Source organism: Sodiomyces alkalinus (genome assembly GCF_003711515.1).
Source record: "Sodiomyces alkalinus F11 unplaced genomic scaffold SODALscaffold_2, whole genome shotgun sequence".
NCBI classification, from domain to species: Eukaryota; Fungi; Ascomycota; class Sordariomycetes; order Glomerellales; family Plectosphaerellaceae; genus Sodiomyces; species Sodiomyces alkalinus.
The window spans coordinates 1,047,079-1,068,041 of NW_021167080.1; the positions used below are offsets into that span (position 1 = coordinate 1,047,079).

Sequence of the window (20,963 nt, forward strand, 5' to 3'; positions counted from 1 at the left end):
GTAGGTAAAATAGGTAGGTAAAATAGGTAGGTAAAATAGGTATATCTTCACTTAGCAAGTGAGACTCTTAATTATCAGATAAAGCGTAGTCAAAATCGTCACAAAATAGGTCAAAATTGATTGAGGTAATTGTGTATAATTTTTATAACTCTCACAGACCGTCAGGGAAACGCTGCCACCGTACTTTATATGGTGCAGATTCTGCAAGCGTCCGCCCGGATTGTACTCTTGGCAATCCGGCCTATTACGTAACCGAAAAGACTGTGGTCTGTTCGACAGGGAATACAAGCCCACCGCTAATCGAGGTGTTCATTACTGCGTCTTAGCCTCTCCGAAACATTGTTAGCCCTAAGTCCCTAGGGACCAGTTTCTTACAACACTATAAACCTGGACTCTGGACCTCGTCCATCATCACTTGAGACATGCAAAGATCACAGGCACGACAAGGACTGCATCTACCATCAAAGTATCTGTCGCTTTATCGTAAGCGACATGGTTTTCATCCCCTGTTTGAAAAACGCTTGACATACGGATAAGCATTTGCGACGTCCTCTCAATGCGCGCAAATATGTTTCTCTGATGCGGGTTGTCATGAGCCTGGAAGACCAGAGGCCGACATCTTGATCAATACACAGGCGCAAATTGGCCTTCGGAAATTCACCTCCCAGGAGACCTCTTCTAACTGCGACGTCGATTCAACATGTTTCGCAAAGCCTATGCCTGGCTACTTCGCCAGTTGCATGCCGCAAAACCTTCAATTCCATCGAAGAAACCACATTTCAACTTCATCTGGGCGCACTGTGAGTTGACTCGTCTCGCCCCCCTCGACCCCTGAAAGGCCATGACCGGCCATGCAAGTTGCTAACCAGCTCCAAGACTCCTGGATCGTTGGGATGACCATTCTTGCGTCGATCCTCATCTACGCGACCAGCGAAGGCCAGCTCCATTACATTGATGCCTTATTCTTCGCCAGTGGCGCAAACACCCAAGCTGGCCTGAACACCGTCAACGTCAACAAGCTCAACACATTTCAGCAGGTCTGCATCTACATCTTCATGATGACCTCGAATCCTATCACCGTACACTCCTTTGTCGTCTTCCTGCGCCTGTACTGGTTCGAGAAGTTCCTCCGAAGAATGGTGAGGAATGCTCGTGCGAGGAGAGCAAGTATTCCCAAGTCTCGGACAAGATCCTTCAGTTCAATCCGTGATGGCCGAAACCTGGCCGAGGCGGGCGTCGCCGGAAGGAGCATCACAATGATGCCGAACTCGGGTACAAGGATTCCCAATGAGGACATGGTCTTCAAGCCAAATCCATCGGATGACGGTCAAGATAGCAACGAAAATGAGACATCTAAGCCCACTACCGTGGAACCCCCTAGTGAGGGCCCTCACTCGGCCGAAGCTCAATCGCCACACCATGCGACACAAATCACCTTCTCCCATACGGTTACAAGAAGTGATGGTCTAAGCACAGCTCTTGCTAAACTCTCACCTCCTCAATCGAGCCACGATAACAGAGTCGCTATCAGGCCCCGACGCGGCAGCCAGGAGGTGCTTCGAATTCCCAACCCGAGGGACGCCGAACTGGGAATAAAGCCGATGCCGGTAGAGGACGGACATGCAGCAGAATCCGAGGATGAGGCGGACGAGCAAAATTCTCATCTGGGAGGCTCAGAAGGTGCGGGGATCAGGGCCAACGCACACTCCGGGGGCACAGCTGCCCGGCAGCGACAGCAGCAGACTATCACTATCGCCGAGCCTCCACGTCCTCCCAACCATGCCAGCCAAGCAGGGCGACAGGATCACTCTGAATCTCAACCCGCATCACGGAATGGGACCGGGGGGAAGTGGTCTCATGAGCTTTCCATCTTGTGGAATGTCCTAGAGCCTCTCAGATTCCGGAAGCCCCGGATCTTCCAGAGCGGCAACAGGACGTATCACGCCACAGGAGATGACGAGGAGGCGGGCCGCGATGTCCCCAGACCACACCAGAGGGCTAGGCGTCCCACATTCGATGCCATCAAGGGAATTGTGTCCAGGGGGCAAGTCGATGATGCCCCCTATCTCAGCTGGTCCCCCACGATTGGTCGAAACTCCCAGTTCCTAGAACTATCCGAGGAGCAACGCGAAGAACTAGGTGGCATCGAATACCGGTCCCTCAGGATCCTGGCTTTGATTCTTGCCGTCTACTTTTGGGGCTTCTGGCTTTTCTCCCTGGTCTGCCTCGTGCCGTGGATTAGGAGCAGCGCCAACGAGAGCTATGCAAAAGTTGTTGAGGCGGCCGGGGCGTCTAGGACTTGGTGGGGTTTGTTTACTGCCAACTCGGCCTACCTGGATGTCGGGTTCACTTTGACACCGGACAGCATGATCTCTTTCAATCAGTCTCGCTATGTACTCATGATGATGGCCTTCGTCATCATCATTGGGAACACGGGATTCCCCATCATGCTCCGGGCGATTATCTGGGTCATGGCACGTCTAGTGCCCCGTGATAGTGGTGTGTGGGAGGAGCTTCGATTCCTGCTGGACCACCCTCGTCGCTGCTTCACGCTCTTGTTTCCGACTGCAGCTACGTGGTGGCTGTTCTGGATTCTGGTCTCACTCAACGCCATCGATCTTCTATTTTTTGTTGTTCTTGATGTAAGTCTCTTTACGGTCTTCCACGCCCGGCCGGCCGTAGGCCCCAGGCTGACTCTGCTGTTCTCTTCTTTTAGCTCAACGAACCGGCCGTCAACGAGCTTCCCGTCAATACCCGTATCGTGAACGGGATCTTCCAAGCGGCCTGTACGAGGACGGCGGGGTTTTCTTCCATCAGCATTTCGGCCCTTCATCCGGCCGTCCAAGTGTCCTACATGATAATGATGTACATCTCCGTTTTCCCGATCGCCATGTCCATACGTCGGACGAACGTCTACGAGGAGCGATCACTCGGCATCTATGGGTCTGGCGAGGACGACGGCACTGGCGACGAGTCCAGTGGGCTGTCCTTTATCGGAACACACTTGCGTCGCCAGCTCTCATTCGATTTGTGGTATGTGAGTCTGGGGCTTTTCGTGCTGACAATCACGGAAGGCTCGAAGATCAAGAGGAACGAGTTCAACGTCTATAGCTTGCTCTTCGAGATCATCAGCGCCTACGGTACCGTGGGACTGAGCCTGGGATACCCCGGCGTCGACATGTCTCTGTCTTCACAGTTCAGCACTGTCGGCAAACTGGTTATCATTGCGATGCAGATCCGAGGACGCCATCGTGGACTTCCGTACGCCCTCGATCGGGCTGTGCTCCTGCCCAGCGAAGACCACTTCAAGGCAGAGGGACAAGAGCTGCAGCAGGTTCTCAGTCGCCAGATGTCCACGGCCACAGCTCGCAGTCGCACTGCGGCGGCGGCGGCAACTGGAGTAGACGTGGGGCGTGGGCGAAGTATGCATCGAGGTCTTATTTCTTCGATTTTTCACCCAGGACCGCCCATGTCCCGGGACCCACGGACCAGATCCCGCAGGCGGTCGCCGGACGGTGAAGGGGACAGGCCAGACGGCGGGGGCTTGCAACGTCGTCATACAGAGCCAGCCGACACTGCCGAGTTGGGTCCTTACGATGAGCCTCATGTGAGGGCACGGCGCATTGTGACAACACCAGTGCATTCGAATTGATTTTACTTGTCGAGGAGTTCGAAGTTCGGCGTCATTTTCTCCTTAGAGTATAGAGAAGGGTCGGGTAGGGGTCTATTTCCATGGTGTTACACGTCGAAGTATTGGACCAATTTTCATATATTTTGTTTTACTCGTTTTGTTCTACGTATTTTATTCATTGTGTTTTTTTATTATCACCATGATTCTTACTATTTTTCTTCTCCAGCTTCTTGGTCACATTCTTATGAAAGGTGATTTCTAGTTGTACACTACTTGGGAGATGGGACAGAACGGGCAGAAGGCAGTTCAGGGGTTGGCTCTGGGTCTATGAAGGTCTCCGAGAATAGAAAAACTCGGCCCATATTGTCTGTACATCCTCGTGGAATTTTTTTTTTTATTTTTTTTTTTTTATTTTTTTTTTTTTTACAATACAAACTACATGTGAACGTTCAGGTCAGGTATTGTACAAGGCCCCGTGTATATCTATCTCCTTCTTCCAGTCTTCTGTCCGTCATGGCGACAAACCTTTCCGCCCGCCAAGGGGTGGACGCTCGCCGGGCCTAAAACCTCGCCCCGACAGTCTTGCCCTTGAACCCCCTACCCTTGTTCCTCATGCTATGCCGCTCCTTCTTCCAGGCGGAGACGAGGTGGGTGACGCTGCCCATGTCATGCTTGGGATGGCGCATGTAGGTGAGACGGGCCCTCCTGGCGCGCTTGGGACGGCGCCAGACGATGTCGATGGCGACGACGTTGGGGGAGTAGATCTTGTGCCACATCTCGACGCCGACGCGCATGAGCTGGCCGCGGAGGAGCACGGCGGTGTCGACGCCGCGGTGGCGGATGGAGAGGCAGACGCCGGCGAAGGGCTCGCCCTTGCGGGTGGTCACGAGGAGGACGTCGCCGACCTTGGCGGCGTCGGGCTGGGTGCGGTCGAAGAGGCGGGTGCGGGCGCCGGTCGGGTCGAGGACGGCCAGCTGCTTCACCGTTAGGGCGGGGAACGGGTCGGGATGGGTGTGGCGGACTGAGGGCAGCGGAGGAGGGAGGGCGAAATGGCGGTGGTAGGAGATGCCGGCGGGTTTTGTGGTAGAGCCTGTGGATGATGCTGTTGGTAGGTCGATAGTTTGATGATTAGTCGTGCCGTCTTTGAAGAAACAGAAGAAGACAATAGGGAGATCCTCCGTTAAGAGATGAAGAAACCCTGCTTACTCGAGATTGACCGCATTGACGGCGGCGGTGATGTCGCTGAGGATAGGGACGGGGTGGTAGAAGTAGTAGCCATGGATCTTTGCCAGGTTCTTTGCTGTCGCGCCTGGCGGAGAGCCCTTTTAAACCAGCCAACGGGCCGCCGGAGACACGGGGAATTCATCGTCTTGTTAAAGCAGCCAGCAAGATACCGGCCGACCGTCTTGTTGATCTCGTGTCTGTGGGTTTGGCTGAAGAGCAGCGCGACTGGATAGATTGGACTGTTCAGTACCTTAAGGTATGTCGAGAACTGCATCAAAAAGTTGGCTGACGATTCTGGGGTATGATAAGGTTCGGGACAAGGTTTTACCGGGGACTTGAATTGCGGTACACAGTAAGCATAAGAGCAGTATTGGATGCGGGCACGGGCGCGCACGCCTTAAATGCTTGTAGGTTCATAGACATTTTGGCTTCGCCAAAAGTAAAAAGTAGGTGCTTGTATGGTGAGCACACAGTGTATATTACTGGACAGTTACGGAGTACATTTCGCACCATGTCTCGGTACCTTATACTTCGTACTTGCGCTCCCTACGGTCTATCCGTACTTTTTTGCTTTTCTGGGCGTGGTGAATTTTGGAGGAGACCAAACACAACCCGTTCTCGCTCTTCACATTGTCCTTGACCAGAAGGACCAGAAGCAGCTGAGGTGCATAGGGCAAGATGGAGCGCACTATTTTGAGGAAGTCTCTCATGGCAAGAGTGCCTATCCGGCCGTCAATGCCTGTCGCGATCCAACGGCGAAGCGTGTCCCAGGCCCAGGCGTCGACAGAGCAACAGCAGAGTAAGTCCTGATGGCCGCATTCAGCGGTTTTGCCGGCCCTCATGAGCATATATGTGATGGCTCTTTGTTGGTCTCTGCTTCTGACAAACCGTGATTCCATATAGACCCGCACGTTATCTTCGACGCCGAGGTCAACCCGAATCTCGCCCCCGTCCTCACGGAGATCCAGAACAAGATTGTCCTCCCTTCCTATCTCCCCCGGCACCAGCGTCAGCGCGTCTTCAACCCCAAGTTCCGCCACTCGCTCAAGACCAACCCGGTCATCATCGAAATCGACGGCCTAGCCCACCGCTTCGAGCACATCCCCCTCGAGGCCCGGCCGTCGACGCGGGCCTGCGTCTACAGCGCGCTGCAGAAGATGGAGACGGCCCGGGACTGGTCCAACTTCATCCGCCTCTTCGCCGGGCTGCGGCGCGCTCACATCCACCTGTCCACCCCGAACTGGGTCAAGATCATCCGCCAGGTCGGCACGAAGCGCCACATCTACGCCATCATCGACGCCGCCAGGCAGATCCGCCGCACGGGCCTGGCGCTTGACGTGCCGGCCAAGCTGCACGAGGTACTCTTCTTCGCCCAGCTCAAGGCGCTCGAGGCCGGGTGGGCGAAGGAGGAGCTCGAGCAGGCCCTGCGGTGGTCCGTCATCGTGCTCGACATGGTGGCCGATCCCCGTCACGAGATGGCGGAGAGCCGCCGCCCGGCCTGGCTCGTTTGGCCTCTGGCCCGAGATCCGTTGGCCCTGGCGGCGCCGCTGCACCTTGCGGCCGCACTGGCGGTGGGCCACCATGGCGGGCAGGACGTGGACGGCCAGGTCGCGGCCTGGGCCAAGCAGGTCGTGGGCGTATGGCCGGAGGGCAAGGGAGTGGTGGCTCTGTATCCCGAGGCAGCCTACGAAGATGCCAAGAACGGAGGTGTAGGCTTCCTCAAGGTGGGAGGAGACTACGTTGCCAAGGTTGCCATGGTTCTGCACGGCCTGAAGCTGGCAACACAAGTGGTAGAACCCGCGCTGGCGGAAAAGCTACAGGGGATCGTCAGAGCCGTTGAGCCGGAGCTGGCTGGGCGACTCGAGCAAATGGCAGAGCTGCACGGGGACGGTCTGCCGGCACAAGTGTACAGCAAGCAATTCGACAGCACAGGAGCGTTGAAGTTGGAGGTCAGTGTGGCCCCGTCGAAGGAGGGAGGAGAGACTGCGAGCGAGGCATGAACAAGGGGCGACAAAGAAGAGGAAAGAGGAAAGAGGAAAGAAAAGAAGGAAAGAAAGCCTTCATCCTCCTGGACCAAAGGAGCAGGCCATGATCGTTGCCTGGATGAAATATGGCAGGCCAAGGGGGTTGGATATCCCAACACCCCCAACAGCAGCTCCCACCTTAATCTTGGCGTTGGAAGAAGAGGAAAAAATTGTACAAGTAGAACCTAGATATATGTACCTATACAGACAAAACAAAATCCCCAACAAAAATACCGAGGAGAGGAAGCAGAAACGACTCTTGCACCCACCTCCCCCCCCTCCCAGAGCCTATGGCAGGACAATAAACTTCTCCAAATGCTTGGGTATCGCGCCAAGAAGATTCTTCGATTCGAGCCATTTCTTGGAAAACAACCTATCGGCGTAGCGATAGGCACCATCACATAAAATAGTCACGACGGTGTGCCCGCGGCCGAGCTTCTCGGCGACCTCCTTGGCCGCCACAACGTTCAAGCTGGAGCTGGCGCCCAGGTACAAGCCCTCCTCGTCCAGACAGCGGTACACCATCTCGATGCTCTTCTCGTCGGAGATGTGGAGGGAGCCGTCGACGAGGCCGATATCGGGCTTGAGGTTCTCGGTGACGCGGCCCTGGCCGATACCCTCGGTGATGCTAGACCCAGTGCGCTCGACCAGCTTCCCACCCGACTGGATGTAGCTGTGCAGGACGCTGCCGGGCGGGTCGGCGAGGAAGCTCTTGACGCGGCCCCCGCTGACGTCCTTGAGGTAGCGGGTGACGCCGGCCAGGGTGCCGGCGGTGCCGGTGGCGCAGGTGAAGGCGTCGACGCGGCCGGCGGTCTGGTTCCAGATCTCCGGGCCGGTGGTCTCGATGTGGGCGCGGCGGTTGGCGACGTTGTCGAACTGGTTGGTCCACACGGCGTTGTCCAGCGACTCGGCGTGGCGGCGCGCCTGGTGGTTGTAGTTGTCCGGTTTCTCGAACGCCACGGCGGGGACCGGGTACACCTCGGCGCCGAGGAGGCGGAGCAGGTCGATTTTGCCCTGGGACTGCGTGTTGGGCATGTAGATGACGAGCTTGTAGCCGCGCGACCTGCAGACGTGGGCGAGGCCGATGCCGGTGTTTCCGGCCGTGCCCTCGACCACGGTGCCGCCTGGCCGGAGGAGGCCGCGCTCCTCGGCGTCCTTGACAACGTATAGGGCGGCACGGTCCTTGACGCTACCGCCTGGGTTCATGAACTCGGCTTTGCCCAGGATTTCGCAGCCCGTCTGTTCGGAAAGACGGTTGAGACGGATGAGTGGTGTATTCCCGATGGCTGGCAGGGGAAAAAAGTAAGTATTCTGACAAATATTTTGAAACAACAACAAGAATAAGGAGAAGAAGAAGAAGAACAGAAAGAGGAGGAGGAGGAGGGCTTACCGCCTGTCAATCCCTTGACAACGCCTTGGGCCTTCGCCAGATTCACGAGGTACGGGCTCGGGGCGGCAGGCGGAGTAGCGGCCGTCGCAAAACGACAAATGCTGTGACGAAATGACATGGTCGTAAAATGTCGAATTGAGCGCACAGCGAGGTAGTAAGTCAAGCACGCGACGTGCGGTCAATGTTTCTTTCTGAAGTTGACGACCAATTCGAGAAGCTCTCGTGTCAAAAGTCCGAGAGCGAAGATCGAATCCCCGACTTTCGGAGACCTGGAGACGTTCCCTGTCCCGCTATTGTGGGGCTGTGGGGTTGTGGGGCTCTCTGTCCGTCCCCTTCCGAGCAGGTACGTACATAGGTACATACGGATACTCAGATCAACTGAACTGAAGATACAGTATTACAGAGAGATCTCTAGGAGGATGGATACTAATTAATCACCTAGAAGACCATGATTGCTGTGTCAGCTACCTAAGCTACCTTACTTTGGGCAGTCAAGTATATAATCTCTACTCATTATATCCATTAAACGCCGCTTCTTGTCCATCTTAGATTCATCATGTGCTTGTGTTCGCGCTCGGTAAGTTCCATCATAACTTCATCAGCCAACGCTCAGACCCTTGAGCCGTCTATCAGCGGCACTATGATTTATCATGCTGCGCTCTGTGTCCCCGCTGTCCCCGCTGTCCCGTCCAAAAGCTGAACATACGGGCTAGGAAAGAGTCCCTTTGCCCCCATATATACGCCAAAGAACCATTCTCCGTTCACATCCTCAACCTCTCTCACTTCTGCCCCCTTAGGAAACAGTAGCTCGTCGTCGGCTTTGGGATACCAGGACCATGTTGCCATAGCCGACATGCCCGTACCTCCATCCGGCGGGAACATCTCTACCGACAACGCCGCCGCTGTAGGATCGTCGCCTGCCCTGTCGCTGTCTGGCCCGGCATTGGTGTTGGCCGCGGCGTTGGAGTTGGTTGGCTTGGGCGTCGAAGCAGCCACATCCAAGGTCACCAGTCTCTCTACCTTCCTGTCGCCCTCGAACCAGGACCACTTCTGCAGCCCTTCAGTGTCCGCGGGCGCAACTGCTAGTCTGCGCCCGCCCACGACATCAGCCACTACGTGGCGGAACTGCCCTCCAGGTCCGTCCCGGAACTCCACCACGACCATGCGATGCCCTCGTTGGGGACACCTGCGCCACCCGGCCATCCCATTCTCCTCGCTGACCTGGCCGCGCGCGACAAGGGCGCCGTAACACCCTTTGCAGACGTCATAGTCCCCGGGGTTGGTGTCGGGCTCGATCGAGCTCGCGCAGTGGAAGCAGTGAAAGCGCGCGTCCCTCGGCCGAATCGGTTCCTGGCAGACGTCGCAGCGCGTCGTGAACGTGAGCGGCTTGAACGGCCCGACGCTCCAGACGTTGGGTCCCGTCAGGACGCTGGCGGCCTGTGGTGGCGGCCGGGATCGTGGGCTGGGTGGCGGGGTGTGTGATGCAGGTGGCTCGTACATGAGCGGGAGCAAGGGGTGGGTGCACGAGTTGCCTTGGTTGACGCAATCGTTGCAGAAACCCCAGTCGCCCTGATTACACAGGTTGCACCGCCAGTAACACTCGTTGGCCCACGCCAGGCAGCGCGTGCAGAAGTAGCCGCTCTCGAGCCGCTTGACAGGATCATCCGTGGTCAGGGTTCGCCGGCCATCGGCACCGCCGGGCGTGCTCTTGAGAGGCAGATAGCGGTTGGCCGTGAGCACGTGCGGCCGGGGCAGATCCTCGCGGCCAGCAGCCTGGCGAGCCTTGTCCCACTTGGCATAGGCGCCGTAGCCGTGGCCAAACCAGTGTAGACACCCTTTGCCGGCTCGGTAGCAGTCCAGACACAGGTTCCAGTTCCCGCTGGCGCAGGTGAAGCAGTTGTAATGGACTTCATACTCGATATGCTGTTTCGAACAACGCGAACAGGTGATCGACGGCTCGGGGTAGAGCTGTGTGCGAGCGCGCTGCTGGCTGGCCGACGCCGACGCCGACGCCGGATTCCCGGACGACACTGGCATCGACGTAGCCTGGCTGAGAACGGTCAGGTCAACCGGTCGATTGGCACGGTTCAGAGGGCCCGGCGCTGGCGCAAAGTTGGCCGAGACCAGGCTCGTGGGATCCGGGAGCCGGCTGGCAAACGACTGATCGCGCGACGTGGGGGTGGACGTGGTGGACGGCGCGGTGAGGGTGATAGCCATCGGAGTTGTACTGGAGCAGCTTCGTCCATCACTGGATGCTGCCCGGGGAGCAGGAAGGCTATCTTGACTCTGCGTCCGAGGGTCCAAGTCGGTCCGTGGGCGAGTGGCCAAACTCAGATCTGACTGCGTACCGGGGACGGGTATGGCCGAGGGCCGACCGCCACTCGAGCTCCTTCCTCGTCGTCGGCCAGTCCGCATGTCTGGGTGAGCTGCACTGAGTGCAGATGGTGGTCGGCTGCTTTCCTCCGTAATATTAGTGGCACTTACTGACCGGGCGTGTGGACTGCGCCTGTCGTGTGGACGTCCGTTCTCAGACAATAAGGAGGCAGATGCCGGTGCTGGTGCTGGTGCTGGTGCTGGTGCTGGTCCCAGTACCGGTGGCGACGATGTATCGGCTTCTCCTGCTGACGCGGTCGCGCCTGATGCTACGGGGCGTACCGCCTCCTGGACTGGCTCAGTAGTGAGACGTGATGTGGTGTTATTGTTCCGACTTGCGTTGCTGTTATCATTCCTCCTGTTCGACTCTGTAGCCCTCGGCCGTTCTCGCTCTCGCTCGCGTTGCCTCCTGCGATAGGCCTCGGTGATCTTGCGACTCAAGTCGTCGTTCCTGCTAAGGTCAATGTTGTCTAGGTCCAACCCGTCGAGTAATCCTTCTTCCTGGATCTGCCTCGCAAACTCCTCGATCTCCCGTTCGATGTCTCGCTCATTAAGGTCATCCGAACTGATGAGGGAGCGCAAGGACGACTGGTGCTCGATCTGCCGGTGACGCGCGTCCGACATGTTATCCCGTCGTCTCCTGGACTCGCTTCGTCTCCGCCGTCGATGATCTCCTGTCTGGGTTGGCTGTGGATGCAGCTGATCACCGTGGTAGCGGGTGTCCTCACCATGGCGTCTACTCACGCCACTCGCCCCGTCATGACGCTGGCTTCGGGCACTTTCCCCGCTCGGATCACGACTCCCTCTCTCACGTCCCTCGCTCGACCTGCTGTCGCTGCGCCTCCGGCGTCTCGGTGCGGGAGATGAGAGCGGGGCGCTGCCTTGCGCTTCCCTCAGGCTCATCTCGCGCACCGAGTCGACCAGCATCCGGTCTTCCTCTTCGAAGCGCCTGGTCTCTGGTGTCACATTAGAGCCTGGGTGTCTGGGCAAAATTTGGTCGCCGCGCTTGTATCTGGCCATGAGCTCCTCCTTTTCAGCCGATGGTCGATCTTTCTCCGGGTTTGCAGAGACAAACATGTCCAACAGAGTCGTCACAGTAGCATTGTGCCTGGTGTCCCGAACGAGGGCGCGGCATGAGGGGCATGTGAACGTAGGAGTACCGGCGTCGTGTTGGGCTTGGATTTCTTGGAATGCGAACCAGTCTTTCAGACACGCACCGCAGTAGGTGTGGAGGCAGTCGAGCAGCGTTAGAGGTTGAAAGAGGAGTTCCGTGCAAATCTACATTCCCCTCAGACGTTAGCCTGTTTCTGTAACTCGAAGCAAAGGGGCACGCAGTTGCCAGAGGATGGTAAGCCCGACGTTGCAGACGTACAGAGCAGGTCAACTCCTTTTCGAGATCCATGGTCGGTCTCAAAGTATCCATGTCATATAGAGTACAGGACCGTCCACTTTGCGCGAACCAAAAGATTTGTTTGGACCCTATATCCTCAAAATAAAAGTAATAAATAAGTAATAAATGAACGAAGAATATTCAGTTGATAGAACAAATGCCTCTAGAAAATGGCATAAGATTGAGGCGGGAGGGAACCACAGAAGGGTAAACGAATGCGCGACATTCCATGATCATCCATCAGACGGTCACCAGTGCAAAGGGGAATACGGCATCCTCCAATAGCCGACGCCCAGTTATCAGTTGGTGCCGGTGTGGCGGGCTGAAAACCGTTGGTCGAAGTCGAGGGATAACGAGTGCGGAGTGGTAAGGCTGGGAAACGGAGACTCGGGGACTCCCGTCGGTATAAATTTGTTTGAAGGTGGGAAATTGGGAAAATAAAATCGCAGACACGAATGACAATGACCACGAGACCAGCCTCTTACCTATCAACAACTTGCACCTCGCATTTTAGGCAGGCACGACCCCGGGGGAGGTGGGGGGAAGGGCGAGGGGCCAAAGTCAATACACCGCCTTCTATGGGTTCCTTGAAGGACAGAGAAAGGAAGGGGCAGCTTGGGCGGTTGCGACCTACGAAACTGTGTGTAGAACGGTAAGGTAATTATAATTACACCCCCACTGTACTGTGCCCGTACTCTGTACAGTGCAAGTGCTTCTCTGGACCACGGTACCACCTAATCGTTGACCCTGCCATTTCCCTACTCCGGACAAGAGCAGGTGAATGAAAAGGAAAGGACGTTCTTTGGTAATAAACCATTCTTGCCTGCTGCAACATGTGAATGCGCCGTTCAGTTCCGGGGGAAAGCAGAATATCATCTCAGGGCATGCACTGCACTCCTGGTCAAACTCCTCACCTACCTACATTGGTTTCCTCTTCTAGAAACCTTATACGATGATCATCTTCATCCAAGTCCGTACACATTTTCTGACCACAACTATATCCACAGCACGGTAATCGGCCACGCAGGGCTTGCTTCTGTAAATTGAAAGACAACCTAGACGTCACGTCAACTCGATGTGAAATATCTCCCTATCTATCCCTCTCAATAAATAGTGACGTTCGGTTTCTTCTTCACGAATGGGTCCATTCCGGCTTCTTCTTCTCGGCAAACGCCTTCATGCCCACCTTCTGATCGTTGCTCCCGAACAGGCTGTGGAACACTCTCCTTTCAAACTCGACGCCTTCCCGGAGAGGTAGGTCCTGGCTCTTGTTGACGACCTCCTTGCAGGCATTGACAGCCACCCTCGAATATCCGGCGATCGTCTCGGCCGTCTTCAGCGTCTCTTCCATGAGCGCCTCGTACGTCGGGAACGCACGCGCCGCCACTCCCCACTGCGCCGCCTCGCTTCCCGTGAAGGACTTGCCCGTCAGGATGAGCTCCATCGCCTTGGACTTGCCGATCGCCCTGGTCAGCCTCTGGCTACCACCAGCACCCGGAATCGTGCCCAGCTTGATCTCCGGCTGGCCGAAATTGGCCCCCTCCGTGCAGTAGATGAGATCGCACATCATGGCCAGCTCGCAACCCCCACCCAGGGCGTGCCCAGACACCGCGGCGATGATGGGCTTCTTGATCTCCGTCGTCAGGAGAGACCACGATTCGATGAAGGACTTCGTGTACGCTTCCGAGAAGGTCAGAGGAGCCATCTCCTTGATGTCCGCTCCCGCCGCGAACGCCCTCTGCGACCCCGTCAACACGATCACTGTCGTGTCGTCCGACTGGTTGAACGCCTTGAGAGCCGTGTTCAGCTCGTTAATCAGAGGTGTGCACAAAGCATTGAGCGCCTTGGGTCGGTTCAGCGTCACTACGGAAGGGCGGGTTAGTACCGGTCTCAACAACCCACGCCAAGTGGTCCCTTCTCATCTTCTCTGTTGCTAGCCTATGCGGCTTGTGCGTTTGGCTCACCTTGCCCTACGCCCGGCTTCGGCTGCGACACCTGGATATACTCGTAAGAGTTGCTCGAGTAGCATCTTGCCATTCTGGGAATAGTCGACGCCTGCAGGCGCGAGGCGACCGGTCTCATGTATCTTAGGGTATTCATGTTGAGTTCTCTTTAACAAGAGCCCGAATGACGTTTCGAAGGTCGACGTGGTCGGGTGGCAGGAAGATCAAGCGACAGCTATCGTTATGAAATGTGACAAGACACGAATGGAAAGACCAGAATACAGTGGGATAGCGATCAATTGGGGTCGAACGAAATCTTTGCTTCGATCGATGGTCTCGTATCTGTGGAGTACAAGTCCAATTGCAGAAAAGGTAATAGTTCAGATCAAGCTTTCTGGTCATGGAGATGCATGGAAAGCATCGGCTCAATACCGAGGATACTCGGGATAATGACATCCATGTATCCCAAAATAATACGCCTACTGACATGCGCGGGTACCTCTCTGGATACGTATAGTGAATAGCGCTGCAAAACCCTCGGTAAAGTGATGCTTGATTTTCCTAAGATCCCTCGAGCTAGCTATAGGCGGAGGAGTTTAGGTTATAGTGGGCTGCTCTAGGGCAGGTCAGATGACCTGCCCTATAACCTGCCTAACTCGATAGCAGCTCGTCCCTAACCTGAATAACTTAACAGAACCTGTAAAACTACCCTGTAAAACCTCTATAAACCCTGAATCCTGCTATCATGATACCCTTAAAAACCATTACCGATATCCTCCTCTTCTAGTATACGTATATAATATAACGGGGCTGCTCGTAAATTAATTATCCGAACCCCGTTAACCTACGTCCTAACCGATATTCTCTTCCCCTAAGCACTAGCCGCTATAACGTCTCTATCCCGTAAATAGTATAGTCTCTCTATAACAGGCTTAAGGTAATCAATATATATCTTTCTATAGTCTTCTTTCTTAACTTAGTGTAGCGGATACTCTAACTATATCGTAGTCTACTAAAATACCGGAGAAGCCGCTTCTAATAGCCTATACGGACCGACTTAAGTCGGGTTAAACTTTAAAGTCGACTTACCTAACTTATCTACTAGCTCCTATATAAGTATACTAGGGTATATTCTCCGCGCGACTTATAGTAGAGGTATTTTATCCTTATTTATTATCCTAATATTAAACCGATTACGTCGAAGTCGATATTCCTCTTAATCCTTTATTAGTATATTAAGGGACGTAAAGTGATAAAACCCGTCTAAGTCTAATAATACCTCTAAGTATTCCTCTAGCTCGATAACGCGAAAAAGTTTCCCCTATTCGGTCGGGAAGTATTATCGTAGAGTCGTATATAAGGTATCCGTCCCTTTATCGCGGTACTCTTAAGCCTACTCTAAGTCCTTATTCTCCACTATAGCGTTATCGCTATAGGAGGGACTAAAACCGAATATAGCCCTCGCTAGTAAAATACCGATCACCGTCACGTACCTAGTATTTAATCTTTACATAATATTTAGCACCTCTAAATACTATCGGGAAACGTCTCCCCTTACCTTCCCGTTAGGCGAACGCGATATAGCGTACTTTTATAGCTATACTTTCACTAACTTAACTACGCTTTCTAGCAGACCTATTAAGTTCGGGTATAAAACTAGCCCGAAAATCATTATTAAGCCGTGAAAACGGGTAATAGCCTCTAATATAATATTCTTAAAGTAGGATCCGTTATCGCAGTAAAAGAACTTAGGCTAACCGAAAATTACTGCTATCCTAGTATATAGCTTATTATAAACTAATACTGTATCCGCCACCGCTATCGGGAATAATAGGATAAAACGTATTATATAGTAAATTAGTACTAAAATATACCGATCTCTATCTTAGGAGGGCGCTAAGATTAATCCTATAAAATCTATACCCACTAACTCGAAAGGATAAGAGACTATAACGCGTCCTGGCGGAAGTTTCGGTAGTTAAGGCGATATTTACTAATATACTTTATAAGAGCGAACGTAGGTTATTAGATCTTTCACCCTATTAGGCTAGTAGTATCTACCCTTTACGTTCGCTAATATAATCTTGATACTATAATACCCGTTATCGTTATAAAAACACCTTAGGATTTTTACCACGTCCTATCGGGAGATATAACGTACTAACGAATCATCTAACTCTACCTTATACAGATAAATACCGTAGACGTAATATATATTGCTAATATATATAATCGCGCGACGCTAACGCTTATTCTCCTTAGTAAAACTATCTGGACCTAAAATAATGCAGCGTATAACCTACCCGTACTACTCACCTAAACCCTATATCCCGAGGAGTTATCGTAGTAAATCTTACCTTATTTCCTATAAGATATCCGTAAGCCTTACCGTGACCCGAAGGGGAACTAACCGCTTCCGTAAATCCTCTAGTATAGCTATACTAGTAACCGAAATACCACTCCGATCGCTAAGCTATATCTCTTCTCTACCTAATTTAAAGCTCGACTCGTCCTAAGTCGGCCTAGTCGAAGTTAATATAAGCCTATCCGGAGTAATAACGGTAAGTCGGCCCTCTTTAAAAGAGTATTCTAGCGCTTAGCGCCGCTAAAGCGGTCTTAGGTCGTCCTAAACCCTCACGGGTATACGGCTAAGGCCGTCTACGACTTTAATAATCTTCTACGTATTTAAACGATATATATAGATATAATCAAACTCTATAAGCTTCTCTAACCACTTAAAAAGCTTACTATATATTTCCGTAAATTTATTTATAGACTATACAAGACTAAGGTAATCTATATAGACTATAACGGGGTAAGGGCTTAATAGTGTAAGCCACTATATTTTCTATAACGCCCGCAGGACGGCGAGGGTCTCTTTTTCCGGTATAGTATAGCGACGTTTAGCTTCCGTAAGCCTAAAGAATATAAACTAAATCGCTTTAACGGAGCTCTAGTTCTTAATAGTAATCTATATACCCGCGGGGAACTAATTGCCGTCTAGTTGTAGTAGTACTGCGCCTAAGCTATAATCGGAGGCGTTAGCGGAGATATAAAACTATACTCTATCTACTACTCCGAATATCACCCTACCCTATATCTCTTCGTAGAGTTTCCGGAGAGCCTTAGCCTACTCCGGTCCCTATACTAGTATTTATCGACGGATATACTGCCTTCCAATACTCGGCTTACCTAATAGAGTTATAGTAAGGATATACTCCTAAAAGGCTTTCTTAATAATATCCTTTAGTCCCGCCCGACCTAGGATAAATTTCCTAAAAGGTGGCGTGCACTATAGGAGGGGCTATATCTCCTTCTAGGAGGTTAGAAGCGCCTATAAGAATCTTCGTGCAAAGTCTAAAAACTTATCGCGATATTTATATCCGGGTCGAATACGTCTATTATATATATACGTGCCTACCGGATCCAGGTAGTCGAGAAAAAAGTGATATTTCTTCGTGGAGAGTCCGATAAGTCCCTAAATAACTTTAGGAAAGTAGTAGATCCAGAGGTAAAGGAAGTACTAAAAGAAATTAGTACTGCTCATATTATAATTATCGATATAGATAAAAAGGCTTATCTCTAGCTCGCATATATATCTTAGGATAGAAGGATCGTGGATATTCTAATCCAGTATACTATTTCTATCGTCGAAAAAGTCTATAAAGATAAGGTTACCGAAACGGGCATATATACTAGGAGAGCCTAAAAGACCTTAGGGCATTCGGGTATAATACTAAGCACCGTTAGGCCCTATTACTATAAATAGATCCCGCGAAGCCGGGTCGAGTTAGATACCCTAAAACCCGTTAAAGGCGTCGTAGCTAGAGTATACTATAGGATAGCCCTGCTACACGGAATTAATATCTATCTCCAGGTTATAATATAGGTAAGTAGGTCTCTTAGAAACAGCGTTAATAATCCGGAAATCGTGAACCACTCGTAGGACTTCTTTCTCTCTAGGCTTTATTTATAACCTAGTTTAGGTGGGTAAAGTATCGGGGCCACCTAAGGTACTAAAAACGCCTTAATAAGGATACCGGCTCGCTCTATTTTAGGTATAGCACGCTTAGCGAATTCTCGCTATCGGTGTCCGTATCGCTATTAACGCCACTTTAAAGGAGGTTAAGTGTCCGGTTTCAGTATAACGCGGTATATTATCCGGGAAGTAATTTTAATATCCTGAAGCGTTATAGCGAAGATATCCCTATAGGTGTATAGGAGGATTTTTACTAAGTCCTTTTTTTTAGAAGTATCGGCTATAGAACCGATATCGATATTCGAGGTTTTAAACTAGCGCTTAACTTCGGATAAGGGAATAAAGGCTAAATCGCGAAATATATAGAGAAAATCGAAACGGTAGGGGGTCCCCTTAATTTTCGAAAATCCTATATAAAGTAATTCTTAGGAGGGGGACGCTAAATTCGCGTAGTGATATTAAGACGATAGTCCCGGAATACTTAATAATACTACAGGTAATAGTATATCTCCCCACTACTCTAACGTGTATAGGTTATATTCCTCCTTTTCCTACGGATTATCTAGCGTCTTATCGTCCGCCACGGATTTAAAAGCTATCCGGAAACCCTTACGATATCTTACCGCCCCGTCCAGGCTAAGTCTTCCCTCCACCACCGCTATATATAGCTTCTATAAGGAAAATAGTGGTAGATATTCCGATATATCTTACTCTTTCACGACGCTACTTCCCGGTACCTAGGCGTGCCCTTATATAATAGCTTATCGTCTCGTAGCTTAACTCTATATTAGTCGAAAAATAGGGCTATTATCGGTAGAGGTTAGAGAAGGAGAAGTCTCCTCTCCGTCGAAGGCTTATCGGACGGAATATAAGTTATAAGGATTCTGTGTTATACGAAGTTTATTAACCCAGGTATTCAGAAAATTCACTAAGTCAGAGAGGGAGTAGGGATCTTCTATCGACGGCGACGCGTCGGGAGGATTCGCTGTGGCTAAAGAAATAACGTCTTCCGCTATAGTAGCGGATAGAGTATCGACTATAGAGTATAAGAAAAGTAAAAAGAATAAAAGAAATAATTAAGCTTATTACGAAAAAATCGTAAACGAAATAAAAATAATAATAATCTTCTCTTTTTCTTATACTAAACTGGTTCTTCTAGCAATAATAATAATTACCTAAAGGAAAAAGAAGAAATCCTCCCCGAACTCCAGAAGTCGTGGAGTTATCTAACGATATATAAGTCAAAATAAACCCTAGCCAGGAAGGTATATCCTATCTATCGTACCTAACTATATAGTAGGAGAAAAAAAAAGTAAGTAAGTACGGGTTACTATTTACTTCTACTATAAACCGTCTCGTACCTGCCCGTTATATACGTAAAACCTGCCGACCTTGTATATAAAAAAAGAGAAGAAGATAATATCGGGAATACGCCTCGCGAATCCGGATATATAGTCTAGTCTTCGCCCCTAAGCTTCCTATAACCCGCCGCTAATATCCTCTCGAGTCTCTTAAGGATTTTATTATTCTATTTATCTCCCGAGGTATTAGAGTCCACGTCGTCCTCTCCAGGAGAGACCTTTTTAGAAGCCCGTTCCAGTTTAACGAAGTAGTATTTTAGGCTAGGGTATATTAGAACTCTCTAGATATATCCTCTAACTCCTTTGACGGTAAGGCTTTCCTTACGGTGGTTAACCACTACTTATTATAGTGCTATTATTTACCTAAAAGGATATACTATTCGTTAGTATCGCCTAGGATAAACGCTTAGATGATACTTAAAACACCGCTAACCATAAGTCGTAGGAGATAGAAGTCAGTAACCGGGAGGATCTTATTATCGGCGAGACGCACTATATAAAGTATCTCGAGTTTATAAATAGGAAATTTATTATTATTAATAAAGGTTCGACTAATAGCCTCTATTATAGACCTAGAGTCTAGCAGTCTTATATTGGAATAAGTGTATTTCACTTAAGCGAAGATATAGCCTAGAGTGTTTAGTATATATATATCTAACCTAAAGGCTTTATCTTTATAAGGGCGGGCGAAGTCGCCCTCCCTATTACCGTTAGTCGGGTATAAAGCCGCGTAATTCACCCTGCCTCGTAGCTATAAGGTTAGAGTATTTAGAGCTTATATAATATTAGTGACCTACTATTTTTTCTTAGTCGTGCGAGCGCGGTTTATATCACCTCTACTATCCCTATCCGAAACTTAGGCCTAGATAATATAGTAAAGTTCCGCTCATATAAGGGGGGAAAGTTAAAAAAGTTATATTAGTAATATAGAAATATCCTATTTACTTATAAAGTCTATTATAGAGAACGGCTAAATACTAGAAAGTTTTATTCCTCGAATTAGCTTAAGTCCGCGGAATAAAGCATTATTTTTATATACCCTGCCTATACCTATCTCCTCCCGCGAAGGAGTATAAGGAGGCTCCGGCGCCGGCGGAGTTAGGGTGTAGAGAGTAGGTTCCTTACTCTCGTCGATAGCTATAGGTGCGGGAGGATAGTATCTACTTCCGCAGGCGGGAGTAATCTTTTAGGGAACTATAGTATTATTCCAGGGATAGGGCGGAGGCGCTCTAATCGGCTTAGCGCGAGGGTCTTAATATATATCCAGAGGTTTAGGGTTAATATCTCGTTACCTCTCAGAGGCGGGAATATCCTAAAAATCAGTATACTTAATATCAGGGAACTTCTGCTATAGTTTATATAATTATTACAAAGTTAAAATAATCGAATCCGGCTAAGTATTATCTATCTTCTATACTAGCGTACAGGATCTTAAGATAAAATTTATAGGGGGGATTTTACTAAACTTATCCGACGAAATAGCATAGCAGCGCCTACCGGCGAAGTCGTTAGCGGTATCCTTAATCTCCTCGAGTTCCTCGTATATACGGTTAATATTTCGAAGGATAAGATACACTAGTACCTCCTTTTACTACTTAGACTATATATTTTTATTATTAGCTGCCCGTGATCTCTTTTCCCGTAATTC

At 50.9% G+C, this 20,963-nt stretch overlaps 6 protein-coding genes across 6 annotated transcripts; 2 read left to right on the forward strand and 4 right to left on the reverse strand.

Annotated features, from left to right (window-relative positions):
* The first annotated feature begins 348 nt into the window (after nucleotides 1–348).
* On the forward strand, nucleotides 349–4,014 carry SODALDRAFT_306203 (hypothetical protein). Its single transcript, XM_028609034.1, has 3 exons — nucleotides 349–800; nucleotides 877–2,642; nucleotides 2,717–4,014. Exons 1-3 carry the CDS (start codon nucleotides 701–703, stop codon nucleotides 3,650–3,652), a joined length of 2,802 nt encoding a protein of 933 aa, XP_028467981.1. The 5' UTR covers nucleotides 349–700; the 3' UTR covers nucleotides 3,653–4,014.
* Nucleotides 4,015–4,116: 102 nt separating this feature from the next.
* On the reverse strand, nucleotides 4,117–4,980 carry SODALDRAFT_329851 (hypothetical protein). The gene is made up of 2 exons (XM_028611063.1): nucleotides 4,838–4,980; nucleotides 4,117–4,733 (listed from the first exon to the last, which is right to left on the reverse strand). Exons 1-2 carry the CDS (start codon nucleotides 4,908–4,910, stop codon nucleotides 4,192–4,194), a joined length of 615 nt encoding a protein of 204 aa, XP_028467982.1. The 5' UTR covers nucleotides 4,911–4,980; the 3' UTR covers nucleotides 4,117–4,191.
* A 458-nt stretch (nucleotides 4,981–5,438) lies between these two features.
* On the forward strand, nucleotides 5,439–7,152 carry SODALDRAFT_329852 (hypothetical protein). The gene is made up of 2 exons (XM_028611064.1): nucleotides 5,439–5,654; nucleotides 5,759–7,152. The coding sequence occupies exons 1-2, from the start codon at nucleotides 5,591–5,593 to the stop codon at nucleotides 6,853–6,855; spliced, it is 1,161 nt and encodes a 386-aa protein (XP_028467983.1). The 5' UTR covers nucleotides 5,439–5,590; the 3' UTR covers nucleotides 6,856–7,152.
* On the reverse strand, nucleotides 6,795–8,496 carry SODALDRAFT_306212 (pyridoxal phosphate-dependent enzyme, beta subunit). Its single transcript, XM_028609035.1, has 2 exons — nucleotides 8,270–8,496; nucleotides 6,795–8,165 (listed from the first exon to the last, which is right to left on the reverse strand). Exons 1-2 carry the CDS (start codon nucleotides 8,385–8,387, stop codon nucleotides 7,168–7,170), a joined length of 1,116 nt encoding a protein of 371 aa, XP_028467984.1. The 5' UTR covers nucleotides 8,388–8,496; the 3' UTR covers nucleotides 6,795–7,167.
* A 211-nt stretch (nucleotides 8,497–8,707) lies between these two features.
* On the reverse strand, nucleotides 8,708–12,354 carry SODALDRAFT_375981 (hypothetical protein). The gene is made up of 2 exons (XM_028614779.1): nucleotides 12,015–12,354; nucleotides 8,708–11,920 (listed from the first exon to the last, which is right to left on the reverse strand). The coding sequence occupies exons 1-2, from the start codon at nucleotides 12,063–12,065 to the stop codon at nucleotides 8,918–8,920; spliced, it is 3,054 nt and encodes a 1,017-aa protein (XP_028467985.1). The 5' UTR covers nucleotides 12,066–12,354; the 3' UTR covers nucleotides 8,708–8,917.
* Nucleotides 12,355–12,857: 503 nt separating this feature from the next.
* SODALDRAFT_329855 (enoyl-CoA hydratase) lies at nucleotides 12,858–14,469 on the reverse strand. The gene is made up of 2 exons (XM_028611065.1): nucleotides 13,997–14,469; nucleotides 12,858–13,895 (listed from the first exon to the last, which is right to left on the reverse strand). The coding sequence occupies exons 1-2, from the start codon at nucleotides 14,130–14,132 to the stop codon at nucleotides 13,165–13,167; spliced, it is 867 nt and encodes a 288-aa protein (XP_028467986.1). The 5' UTR covers nucleotides 14,133–14,469; the 3' UTR covers nucleotides 12,858–13,164.
* Nucleotides 14,470–20,963: the final 6,494 nt, after the last annotated feature.

What these genes read in the sequence shown, in the direction of transcription:
- SODALDRAFT_375981 (XM_028614779.1), bottom strand. Translation starts at nt 12,065, where the DNA reads ATGGATACTTTGAGACCGACCATGGATCTCGAAAAGGAGTTGACCTGC. An exon ending in AAAAGGAGTTGACCTGCTCT is followed by an intron (nt 11,921 to 12,014) that starts GTACGTCTGCAA and finishes AGGGGAATGTAG; the next exon opens with ATTTGCACGGAACTCCTCTT.
- SODALDRAFT_329851 (XM_028611063.1), bottom strand. Translation starts at nt 4,910, where the DNA reads ATGGCTACTACTTCTACCACCCCGTCCCTATCCTCAGCGACATCACCG. An exon ending in GTCAATGCGGTCAATCTCGA is followed by an intron (nt 4,734 to 4,837) that starts GTAAGCAGGGTT and finishes ACCTACCAACAG; the next exon opens with CATCATCCACAGGCTCTACC.
- SODALDRAFT_306212 (XM_028609035.1), bottom strand. Translation starts at nt 8,387, where the DNA reads ATGTCATTTCGTCACAGCATTTGTCGTTTTGCGACGGCCGCTACTCCG. An exon ending in TGTCAAGGGATTGACAGGCG is followed by an intron (nt 8,166 to 8,269) that starts GTAAGCCCTCCT and finishes TTCCCCTGCCAG; the next exon opens with CCATCGGGAATACACCACTC.
- SODALDRAFT_329852 (XM_028611064.1), top strand. Translation starts at nt 5,591, where the DNA reads ATGCCTGTCGCGATCCAACGGCGAAGCGTGTCCCAGGCCCAGGCGTCG. An exon ending in GTCGACAGAGCAACAGCAGA is followed by an intron (nt 5,655 to 5,758) that starts GTAAGTCCTGAT and finishes GATTCCATATAG; the next exon opens with ACCCGCACGTTATCTTCGAC.
- SODALDRAFT_306203 (XM_028609034.1), top strand. Translation starts at nt 701, where the DNA reads ATGTTTCGCAAAGCCTATGCCTGGCTACTTCGCCAGTTGCATGCCGCA. An exon ending in CAACTTCATCTGGGCGCACT is followed by an intron (nt 801 to 876) that starts GTGAGTTGACTC and finishes ACCAGCTCCAAG; the next exon opens with ACTCCTGGATCGTTGGGATG. An exon ending in TATTTTTTGTTGTTCTTGAT is followed by an intron (nt 2,643 to 2,716) that starts GTAAGTCTCTTT and finishes CTCTTCTTTTAG; the next exon opens with CTCAACGAACCGGCCGTCAA.
- SODALDRAFT_329855 (XM_028611065.1), bottom strand. Translation starts at nt 14,132, where the DNA reads ATGAATACCCTAAGATACATGAGACCGGTCGCCTCGCGCCTGCAGGCG. An exon ending in GAAGCCGGGCGTAGGGCAAG is followed by an intron (nt 13,896 to 13,996) that starts GTGAGCCAAACG and finishes GCCCTTCCGTAG; the next exon opens with TGACGCTGAACCGACCCAAG.